General features: G+C 46.0%; 1 protein-coding gene across 1 annotated transcript; it reads right to left on the bottom strand.

Annotated features, from left to right (window-relative positions):
- Window positions 1–4,812: 4,812 nt before the first annotated feature.
- On the bottom strand, window positions 4,813–11,104 carry TLR4 (toll like receptor 4). The gene is made up of 3 exons (XM_039720304.1): window positions 10,908–11,104; window positions 9,948–10,114; window positions 4,813–8,690 (listed from the first exon to the last, which is right to left on the bottom strand). Exons 1-3 carry the CDS (start codon window positions 11,010–11,012, stop codon window positions 6,434–6,436), a joined length of 2,529 nt encoding a protein of 842 aa, XP_039576238.1. The 5' UTR covers window positions 11,013–11,104; the 3' UTR covers window positions 4,813–6,433.
- Between the last annotated feature and the right edge of the window lie 535 nt (window positions 11,105–11,639).

Raw genomic sequence — 11,639 nt, 5'->3', positions numbered from 1 at the left:
CCTCTGTACCTGGCTCGAGTTTTTCTGTTTGTTATTTCGCCTTTTATTAAACCTCTTTGTTTCTAACTCTGCAGCAGAAGCCATCCTGCTCATTATTTGCCTCCAAAGGTAACAGCTAAGCTACCCTTAGGTGTGTTAGGTTCCCTTTTGAGGGTTCATAAGACCTGGCCCAAGAAAAAGAACCTAGCACTGGAGAGCAGAAGGAATTCCAGAGGGGCTGCTGAACCACCCAGAGCATCCCACACCGGGCAAGTTTGGGGTTGGTTTGGGTCACTGGGGAGTAGAAGTGCTGATCCAGGAGCCCGTGGTGGATGGGTGGGTGTGCTCAGCTGGACCAGCAGGAGGGGGGACACGGGATGTCACTCCCCCCAAGCCTGCTCCGTGTCCTCTGGTTAATGTATTCAGCGGTGGGTTTAGGGGATCTCAGGAGAATGAATTGTCAGAGCGTTGGAAGCAAGAGATGGCAGGGGAATTACTGCTAATCCTTTCTTATGGGACACAACACTCCAAAGGATTTAAAGCCTATTCAAAAATGTAGAAAAAGAAGCGACAAGGACACCCCTCCCTCTTTCTTACATTTTTGGTTGGTCACTTGCTGCTGGCTGGGAAAGACAGAAAAGAGAAACTTCCAGGAGAGGGAAGGGATGCGAGGGAGAGAAGAAAAGATGAAGAATGAAGATTAGATCTGGAGAAAAGCCGATCTTACCCTCTCAGGGAGTGTAGGCTGCAATTAAATCTCTTTTGCCTAACAATACCCTATTGTTATTTGTGTAGTAGTACTCGAGATGCTGCGATAAAGGATGAAGGAGCTGCAGGCAGGGGAAGCTGCAGTTGTTATCCTTGAAAATCCCCTGGCTGGAGGGCCCTGGGCCCCAGTCCTGCGGGGTGACCCTTTACCTCAGCTGAGGATCTCCCCATCACCAATAATACATGTATTTTGAACAACTCTGGTGGAAGGATTTTGGAAGTGTGGGGTTTGGATATGCTCTCCCCGCTGTTTGATTTGTAGGCATGGTCAAGGGTTTGGTCACACAAAAGGTGTGTGAGCAAAGGTCACTCCCTCTGTACTTTGGATGGGCTGGCAAGCACCAAGGCAGGTCTGGGCTGGGCTTCTTTTGCCCTGCAGAGATGCTGAAGTTCTTCCATGCCAGTCACCTGTCCCTGCTGGACCCCCAGGGCTCCATCCTGTCCCCTTCAAAACATGGCTGGTACCCATGCAATGCTCATTTCCATCCCTTCCATTATCATTATACAAAAAGAGTAACACTTACAGATTCACCATCAACCTTCTACATGTAGGTGCTCTGGTTAGTGCTGGAAACCCTGGGACCAAACCACCTCCAGCATCTGAGATCCACCCAGCTAAACTGTGGTCTCTCCCACCCTGAGATCCTGCACTAATACCTTCCCTATTCATTTTCTTCCTTTTTCTTGCTTTTCAGGTGTTTCAGCAGAGCTGCCCTCAGTTGTGCAATGTTTCTCTGTGTGTTCAGGGCAGCACAGCTCAGGTCCAGCCTGGAGCATCATCGACTGTGCCCTCTGGGTGACCTTGAGGCTGAGGAAGGTGAGAGCTCCTGGCAGATGGACTCGTCTCTGCAAATCCTGCTTTGCTGTCATTTGTCCCAGCTCCCAGCCTGAGCTGGGGATGGCAAGGAGCAGCTTATTAAGGAATTGCTTCTTTCCTCCCCTGTTCAGCTGCTGTCAGGCAGGTCCTATCGATCCACTGCACCTACTCAAGATGCTTTGCAAAAGGCACTTAGTGAAATTCATTCCAGGAGTTCCTCAGTGGTTTTTGCTGCCTGAGCTGCACATGGAGCACAGGCAGGTGAAGGTTTGACTCTGAAAGGGTCATGGGAAGAGCTGTCATAGAAAAGAAATTTCCATTTTGCCAAACACACTTTTCAGCTTGTTACCAAAAAAAAAAAAAAAAGGCAAAAGAAAAACCTCAAAAAACCCAAATCCCCCAAAACATAACAAAAAAAAAAAAAAAAAAAAAAAAAAGACAACCAACCATCCAACCAACCAAACAAAAAAAAATCCCAACAAAACAAAACAACACAAAAAAAATTTTCCCCCAAAATGAAGTGCAGGGTTTTTATTTTGGGTGTGTGGAAAACATTTTTATGTTTTGGTATTGTTTTGGGAGGCTAGTCAGATTGTGTAAATAGAAACAAATTTTAAAATGAAAAGGTACTCTGAAAGATAACAGCATAAGCCTAAGCAGACATTTTTTTAAATGACATTATGGAGCAATTTAACTTTTATTAGAAATGCCTTTTTCAACCCCTCCAAACCATTTTTTAAAATCACTGTTTCCATAAAAAATACCTGTTCCAAAATTACATGCAACAGTAAACCAGAAACTCGCTGTGACAATTCCCATTCCATAGATTCACCATGCTACCTCATTAAATTGCAGAAACCACATACAAAACAGCATTTCCCAAAGGACAAACACTCTCCCTGAGAAGTTTCAACCTGTTCCTGTCAAGCACCAGTCGGCCCAGGGAAAGCAGCTGCTTTTCCTGTTCTGCTGGGTTTTTAGTGACACTGGAAATCTGTGCTCCTGCTCAGGGGGGCCAGGGGAGCATTCCTGCAGTGCTGCTCCTGCAGCCAGCCAGATCCAGGTGGGAAGGGCTGCACATGGCTCTGGTTCCCAGCTTTTCCAGCTGCTGCGGTGTGGGGAGCACTATGGGGATTTTTGAAGGAGTTTTGAATGAGTTAGAGGTGGGACCTCTGAATTGTTTGTGATGATGTGGTTTATTGTTCTTATCTTTTACATAGGCAGAAAGGGTGCGTTTGGCTCACATCTTCACTGCATGGTTCAGAACGTCACAAGACCCCCTAGTTACAAGACGTTTTAAGGATTTATTGATCAATAAAACACTGCCAACAAGGATATTTCTGGTTTTGACCCAATCCTTAAATATTTCATCTTATGGACTCATGCTACAGTGTAAGCTTTCTTGGCCAATCATATTGTGACACACAAACCTACAGTACTGCATTCTAAACTCCTTGTTTACCTTTGTAACTACTTTTATTTTTTATGTATCTTAAAGTCTAAAACTCAAAACTTTACTTAGCTTAACATGTCTCTGCTTTAAAGTACAAATCCACACCCTTGCTTCTAGCACCTAAGTTTGGAAGCCCTTTCCAAGGTCTCAGATCAAATCCTGGGTTTAATTCTAAGTTTTGGCTTACAGGCCCAAAGTTGTGAGAATTCTCTGCATTTTGGATTCCAACAGACCATCAGGGCAATCACACTAATGAGGGCATGCTCTGCTCAGAGCCCTCGCTGCAAAGCACAGCTTGGTGACAGTGCCAGCACACCAGGATGTCCTGCCCCTGGGACAACACCCTCCACAAGGCAAGGAAGTCCTGGAAGTCCAAGAGCTGCAGCTGTCCTGGCATTTTGCATGGGTTAAATGAAGTTCAGAGTGAAATCAGGGCACATCCCCACTGCAAATGGAGTAGCTTGGATGCAACAGCCCTTTGGAGCTGTGTCTCCATCTGTTTTTATGGCCTGGGCAAAAGAGATGCTTTAATAACTGGAATATTTTCAGATATTTACATGAGAGATGAATGCAGACCTGCATGGCTGTTTGCTTGGCTGCTCATTTTTTCACCCAGTGAGTAAATCCTGTCAAAGCCACTTGCTGCAGAGTGGGCAGTTCCAAACAGTGCGTGCCAGCAGCTTTGGAAACATGAGAATGTTGAGTTTTCCTTTGGACATTTGCTTCCTACAATGAAGGCAAATGAGTATGTGTCTTTCTGTGGGAACCACAATATTCCCCCACTTATATTATTGGGGAAAGCTGTTTTGAGCCTTCCAAACAAAGATCTATGCTTTCTCTGCTGGGTAAATGGTGAAAATACAATCCTTCACACAGTCTTGTCCATCTTGGATTCATAAACCTCAGCAGTGCCTGGGCTGGTCACAGAATTACAGAGTGGGTCAGGCTGGAAGGGACCACTGAGGGCAGCTGAAGTTATGATGGATTTCTGGCTTTTTCTTGGACAATAAGGAAGCCAGGGACAACTCAGGTATTCATGTCTGCTGTGGAGACTCTGAATAGGAAGAGAAAAACAAGTCACCAGTTTCTTTTAAAATTGTACTAGTGGAAGCCTCGTCTCAGCATCGCTCCAGCTCTCCTAAAATTGCTTTGATATTCAAAAAAACACTGACTTTTTAAACAATACTGTCCTAAATCCCTTTTATAAATGCCCAGAACCACTCGCAGGCTTTCTGAAACTCATTGTTATAATTACAATCAAGAATCATAGGACTCTGTGCTTTGTGCCAGAAATACATATCCACTGAATTGTTTGCAGAGGAGCCACAGAGAGAAAGAGTGAAGGAGAAATGCGGCTTCAGTGCTGCTCAATTCAGGAGCAGGAACTCCCACTCTATTTAATTTTTCCTCTTTTGTTTCCCAATTTAACTTGGAGCTGCTGAAATTCAAGCTAATCTTTGCTTTGTCCACTGTGCTCTCCTTTGGCCTCAGTGCAAAGAACCTCGAGGTTCGCTGTCCCCCACCATCCCCAGCAGCCTCCTGGAGGAGGAGGAGGAGGAGGAAGGTGGGGGTGGAAGGGTGAGGAGGAAGGTCTGCAGGACCCATCAATGCCAGCAGAGGTGAGGAGAACTTCATTTTGGGAATTACTGGAACAGTATTTAGCAGATGCAGAACAAAATCTCTGGGCAAAGGAACACAGCATCAAGGGTAGTTTTATTAAAGTTTTATCTTCTGGGTCACAAAAGGGAGAACTTCATTTTGGGAATTACTGGAACAGTATTTAGCAGATGCAGAACAAAATCTCTGGGCAAAGGAGCAAGCATCAAGGGTAGTTTTATTAAAATTTTATCTTCTGGGTCACAAAAGTTTAGAGAGGGCTGTGGGGGGTTTTGGTAGTGTTGTCTGACACAGCACATAGGGAGGGAGCTGTGATTCAACTTTTGCCAGCACAAGACCTGGAGTTGGCTCTCCCTCTCTGTCCAATAATGTCTGATGTTGATCCCTGATCCTGCTTCCATGGAAATATCCCTGTCTGGTGCTTAGAGAGAAAGTGAGCAGATAAATAGCACATCTGATTCACCACTCAGTTGCTTCTGTTTTACCTCTGCAGAACATCACTGATCATAGAAGGATTTACAAGATTAACACCAGAGTAATTCAGTGATGAATCCCAACCAAAGCCTTTGGTAAAAAGAGAGCAACACTCCTGCCCCATGCCATATCCCACACATCACTGGTGTGCTCTGTGGTAGGATTCCATGGCATTCAGACATTCCTTCCCTTGATCCAGGACAGTGCTGGGGTACACTTAGTTCAGTTAACTCAGGCTTTTCCCCTCTATCTCTTCTCCCTGCAAAATACCAGGCACATTCTTAGTGAAACAAAAGCAAACCTCCCCCACCCAGTGCTGTTCCAGGTGGCAGATGATCCCTGGGGAAACAGACAGGCAGATCTGAACCCCATTTCAAACCCTGGAGGCTCTTACAGCACTTTCCAACAATGAATTCAGGCTTGTCCAGAGAGTGAAAAGTCTTAATCTAGAACTGGCCGCCTGTAAACATCAGAACTCTTCATTCAGGCTCAATTCTGCTTGCTCAGGGCAGTCCCAGAGCATATCCACAAACACTGGATGAGGAGAAGCACTGGGAACAAAGAAATATTTCAGTTTAGAGGTGTTACACATTTCTTGCCCCACCAAGAAAACTCCAAAATGCCCTCTCAAATGCTATATAATCTGGATATAAGTAAGATTTTCAGGTGATTGTTTCAATGCTTGGTCTTGGTCTAAAGAAAACTGAAAGAAACATGTTGGACACATTCCCCAACCACAGAAACCTCCCTCCTTGATGACAAAACTACTCAGGCTCCCCAAGCAGCTGCCAGCTGGGCTGTAGGATGCCCCATTGCTCCCTGGAGGGTTTGTGCCCTGAGTCATGGTGCCCACAGAGGCAGGCACAAGGCTTTTGGAATCTAAACCTTGTTTCTGTTTCATGAAGTTTCTAAAGCTGAAAATCGTGTGTCTTTACTCTGCCTTTGAGATTCTGGGGTCCACTCAAAGTAACAGACTCTGAAGTCCCTCTGGGTAAATGGTCCCAGGACCCAAATCCAGTTTCAGAAGCAGCCAGATGACAGCACTGGTCTGTTCCTACACCCACCAAACCTGAGGTATTGCTGGGCCACCTGTGGCTGAGAGCCATGGCCAAACACAGAGCTCAGGCAGTTCTTCTGGCCCTTGTCACTCCTTAACTTGCAAATTTCCTGAGACAAGGCGACCAGCAAGGCAGGAATTTCTGTAGTGATGTGGCAGTGCCTCCATCCACTCCCTCTGACTCTGAACAGCAACAGAAGAAGCAGCTTCTGAGCATCATCCATCAGGCCAGGATGGCAGACAGAGCAGGAAGAACCCTTCTTTCTCTTCACATGAGTTTTGCCTCCTCATGATTCCAATTTTTGCCCTGCAGCAGCACTCCTGTCAGCTGCCTCCAGAAGATGTGTTTGCTTATTTCCTTGTCTTTCCACTCCAGGTAGGTGTTCCTCCTCAGGTACCGAGACAGCCCCAGCCTCTGCCTCAGCAGGGCCTTATCCACATCTTCCAGCACAATCATGATGATCCCAGCTTTCCCCTCCACCAGCTGCCAGGACTGGGCAATGTCAAACTCAAAGCTGCACCACTTGCTCTCCAGAAAGTCAGTGGAGATGACTGCGATGACATTCCTGCTACTGAGAAAACCCTCCTGGATGATATTGGTGACAATGGGTACCCCTGGCAGGAAGTCCCTGTAGTACAGACACAGGTGGAAGGGAGGTCTTCCTCCTTCCAAGGGTTCCACCAGCTCCTTTGTCACCCATTCCTGGTCTTTGCTGGAGTGGATGACAAAGGCATCGTAGGTGTCACCTCTTTCTGCGTAGTGTTTGCACCCACTGAGCAGCACCACGGAGTAGTAGAGCTGGAAGTAGTACTTGTAAACCAGGAAAAGGAGCACCACTACACAGAGCAACACAACCACTGAGGAGGAAATTTTGCCTACACTGACATAGCAGGAGGACAGATCAAATCTTGCCAGACTCACGTTGGCCACGTACGAGGGAGTGCGGCACAGCATCAGCTCCTTGTTCTGCAGCAGGTCCTGCTTCTCCTTGATCCATTTCAGAAAGTCCAGGTACACACAGGAGCAATCAAACAGGTTTTGAGAGATATCCAACAGGACCAGGCTGTCAGGCAGGATTTTCCTGGATGAGTCCAACAGAACAGTCAGCTGGTTTCTGCTGAAATCCAGGATTCTGAGGGCTTGGAGTGGCTGGTAGACTCCAGGATCAAAAGTCAGGAGCTTATTGTTACTGATGTTTAGCTCTTTTAGCTCAGAGAGGGCATTAAAAGTACTTTGATCCACTTGTTCTAATTTGCAGCTTGAAATATCCAAGGTGTGGAGGTGACTTAGGTTTTTGAAGTTGTTTGCCAGCTTATTGCCTGCAAAGGAGTTTCCTGCCATCTTGAGCACTTGCAAAGAGTTCAAGCCACAAAATGTACACTGGGATTTAACTTCGGTTTTGGTGTGGGAAATATCAAGGTAAATCAGTCTCTGAAGGGACAGAAAGACAGGGTAGGAGTCAGGACCAAATAAGGCTGTGTGCTGAAAGTCCAAATATAACAAATTCTTCACATTAGTGAAATTTCCAGTCAATCTGATATTAGAATTGAAGCTTAAGTTCAAGTGTTTCAAATTTGGACAATTTTGAAACTGAGGGGAACAGCATCTGCTGAAGGTGAGTCTATTCTCACTCAAATCTATGACCTCCAGGTTACTGAGACCCTCAAACTTCTGCTTGAAGTTTTTGAGGCTTGTGTTCTTGGTAATACGAAGCACTCTCAGCTCCTTGAAACGTGACAGCTTCAGGGCAGGCACATCCTCAAAAGCACATTTCTTGCATTCCAGCTGTTTCACTTTAGACCACACAGGAACCTCTGAGATCTCCTCAAGTCCAAGGTCCACCAAGCGAATAGTGGAGACGTTGCCTACGCAGTTAAAGAGAGTGTCTGTGTCATCCTCAAAGTCCCTGAGGCAGATTAGGACAAACTCTTCCATCTGTACCTGGCACAGTCCATCCAAGAGCCCCCTCTCAAAGTCCTGCCGTCTCCCACTGTCACTGAACCCCCCAACTATGAGTCTGCTGACCTGCAAACCAGCCAGGCCTTGCAGAGAAGTTTGCATCATGGAGCTCTCAAAAGCAGACCTGAGAGCCAGCTCAGCCAGGTGAATCCCTGCAAAGGCCCCCGGCTCTATGGCTTTTATATTGTTCAAGGAAAGCACCAGAGTGAGGTTGAGCCTGTTCCCTTCCCTCAGGGCATCAAGGTCTCCTCTGGAGATAGATGTGATCTTGTTAGAGAAGAAGCTCAGGTGCCTGAGGGAGGTCATGTTGGCGAAATACTTGGGAAGCTTCAATGAAGTAATGCTGTTGTGGCCTAAATTCAGCTCCTGCAGAGTATGCAAGTGGCCAATAGGCAGCTCAGACAGAGAGGTCCTGTTGGTTTCCACCAGAACCAGTTTTTTCAGAGATGTCAAGCCATAGAAAGCTGCTTTCCCCAGGTGCTGGAGGGAATTGGCAGTTAAAACCAAGGTAGAAAGTCTATGGAGATCCATAAAGGAGTTATCTTCTATGGTATGGATGTGGCACCTGTTGGGCATGAAAAGAAAATATAAATGCATTAAACAGTGTCCCTTCCTTGTTCTCTGAGTGCTGCTGTGACACCCTCAGGCTCAGCCTCACACTGGGGGCTGGTTTGGCTTTGCATCCATGGGTGTGCAAAGGGAGCCCTCCTCCAGCAGGAGACCTCCTCTCACCTCCTCCTCTCCTCCCTCTCTAATTTTAAATTTGAAGCAAGAGACCTGGAGATCTGGTGAAGATCAAAAATTCGTGCAGGCAGCAGGAAAGAAGAATCCTAGCCATCAGTTTAGGCCAAAGTGACATTGTGATGACCATCACTGATGGAAGAACCAACCAGAGCCAGCATTCCCTCACACCTTGCACCCCCCCAGCCCTCTGAGTGCCAACCTCAGCCACATCTGGGCAGCCCCACTGGCACCAGAGCAGTGCAGCTGTGGCAGAGCTCACAGCTCTGTCAGCTGTTGATATCTGGTGATGGCTCAGAGGGAGCAGACCCCAAGCTGTGCTGGCTCTGAAGGAGAAAAGGAAGAGGGGAAAATGAGTGTGACCCACTAAGGTTTGTTTGATGTGGGAAGATCCAGAATTTGAGACCCAAATCCATTCTGCAGTGAATCCCAGCAGAATTAGTTTAATAATCCAGGCAGTGCCTCACAGCACATGTGCTCTGCCACTCAGCCACTTTGGAGCTAGAGCTGTGATGGGTCTGAGTGACATTTCTCAGTGAAACAATTTACCCAGAGAAACTGTTGTCTGAAGTCAATGGAAATTATACATCAATTCAAATTTGCTAATAGGCCTCCCCCATCTCCTCCCCCAGATATGTGAGGAGAAGGCAAAAGAGAATATGTTGATATTTTAAAACAGCCTTTTAGAAAATGAATGTACCTTCATGTTATTTTTTTTAAACTGTGATTAGAAAAACAGCTCATCCAAGATGTTCCACTTCAGAGTTTTTGTAACAGTGAAAAGTCTGACATTTTTCTTGTTCACAGACAAGTGAAACATCTTCCTCCTCCTTCTCACATTCCAACCTACAAGATCAGACTGACAGACCCAGCTCTGAGTGGAGGGTGTGCACTCAGTGACTGGACTAAAAGCTGCACATCATTTCACCACAGGGATGTGCAAAATGACAGCCACAGGAACAAAGTCACAAGAAAAAAAAAATAAACAGCCAAGACCAATAGACCACAAAATAAGGCACCATTGTAACCCAGCTGGTGAAAAAAAAAAATTAACCAGTATCCACATAATAGATCCCATTACCTTGAAAGATCCAGAAACTTCAGCTCAGGGACCGATGCAAAATAATTTGACCCCAGTGATTTCAGATTGCTGAAACTGAGGTCCAGGTTCTGGGTGGTGTTTGGGACTCCATCAGGAACTCCAGAGATGTTCAGTCCAGTGCATCTGAAAGTTGTGTTAGGGGTGATCTGTAACAGAGGCAGATCCCATCACGGTCAACATTTGCTCTTCATGAAGTGCCAGAAAATGTCACTGTCAGGACAGCAGGAGCAGAATGACCCCCCTTGCAGTTCATTTCTAAAGAAGCTGCCCTGAGTTTTAGGAAATAATCTTACATGCCCTAAACATTTTTCACACTCTTAGAACCAGTTCTTCTCCCCAGGAAGAGCTGCATTTCTTGCTTATTGAAACTGGAATAAAACTACAGGACAGCATTCCTTGAGATTACAGATGAACCAGCAGCAACCTTTGAGGGAGCCAGCAGGACAAACACTCATGGATGCACTGCATGTCCAGGGACAGCTCCCAGCTCTCTTCCCCTGCACAAAAACAGGCAGCTCGAACCAAAGTTATTCTGCAAGTAAATAATTGTCAGCAGAACTTTGCAAAAGGCAGTTGGTCCGTGTCAGGTAGTTGGTGAAATTACCCTACTGCACAAACCAGGGAAAAATCTGTGTTTTGTAGAAATTAGACAAAGTTTGGATCCCTTCCAAGGGAAATGTAATCTATTACAATAACTGCACTGCAGCACCTTCAGAGGTACCAAAAGCCAACGAGAAGAAAAAGTTCTTGTTGCTGGTTCTGTTCTCAGATATTTTTGAGACTAGAATTTACTTCAAATACTTCAATCACCTTGATAACAACCTTGGGGAAAAAAAAAAAAAAACAAAACTTGGGCTTTCCTAAGAGGCTTGAGACACAAATCTCTGAAGCAAAGGGAGAGAAACAGAAGGATTTTGTGCTCACTCAGAGCTCACATACCTCCAAACAGGGATCCAGGAGGCAGCCTGCCAGTGGGGACAGGACAAATGCCAGCTGCAGCAGCACCAGGAGTGTCCCCACAGCAAGATCTCCTCTCCTGGGCATCTTCAGGAGGCCAGGAGTGCAGGAGAAAGGAGCATGGAGAGAGAAAACTGGAGACAGAAACCTCCTGCTGTGCCAGGAGTTGTGTTTCACCACTCTTGCTTCTCACTGCACATCTCTGAGAGTTGCAGAGAACGAGAAGGGAAGTGAAACTTGGTCACTGTCTTGTTTCCACACACTCTCTGGGTGAACTGCTCTTCTTGAAATTGTTAAAAAGAAAGCCAACAAGAAAAAAAGAAGTAATGACAGATATAGTTTGGGCTAGAAATTAAAGAGGAATATGGGTTTCATCAGTGCCACTTGACTTGATTGCCTCTGATTAGCTCAGGTCAAATTGGCCAAAAAAAAAAAACCCCAAACCAACAGACTATCTTGTGTGATTCTGAGCCCAGTTTCATGCTCCACATCCCATAATTCAAGTGCACTGGTTAGAGAGGGTGACTCTCTGCCTCTGCACTGCTGCCATGCTCCCAGCTTCACCCTTGCAAGCACTGGAGAAGACTTCAGCTGTGGCAGAAGTTTTCTTAAGCCAGGTAAGCACAGGTTTATCTCTGGCCAAGCTCCTGTGAGCAAACATCCAGGTTTTATCCATCTGGTTGGACCTTTATTGCAATTATTGCAGGAATATGG

This window comes from Passer montanus, unplaced genomic scaffold, assembly GCF_014805655.1.
Source record: "Passer montanus isolate IOZ18808 unplaced genomic scaffold, ASM1480565v1 scaffold43, whole genome shotgun sequence".
Lineage (NCBI taxonomy): Eukaryota > Metazoa > Chordata > Aves > Passeriformes > Passeridae > Passer > Passer montanus.
This window is presented reverse-complemented; position numbering and strand designations above follow the sequence as displayed.

Excerpts from the sequence above, each read along its gene's own strand:
- TLR4 (XM_039720304.1), bottom strand. The coding sequence starts at position 11,012 with ATGCCCAGGAGAGGAGATCTTGCTGTGGGGACACTCCTGGTGCTGCTG. Across the intron at positions 10,115-10,907 it reads TCCTGGATCCCTGTTTGGAG|ATCACCCCTAACACAACTTT; the intron begins GTATGTGAGCTC and ends CCTCTGTTACAG. Across the intron at positions 8,691-9,947 it reads AAGTTTCTGGATCTTTCAAG|GTGCCACATCCATACCATAG; the intron begins GTAATGGGATCT and ends CATGCCCAACAG.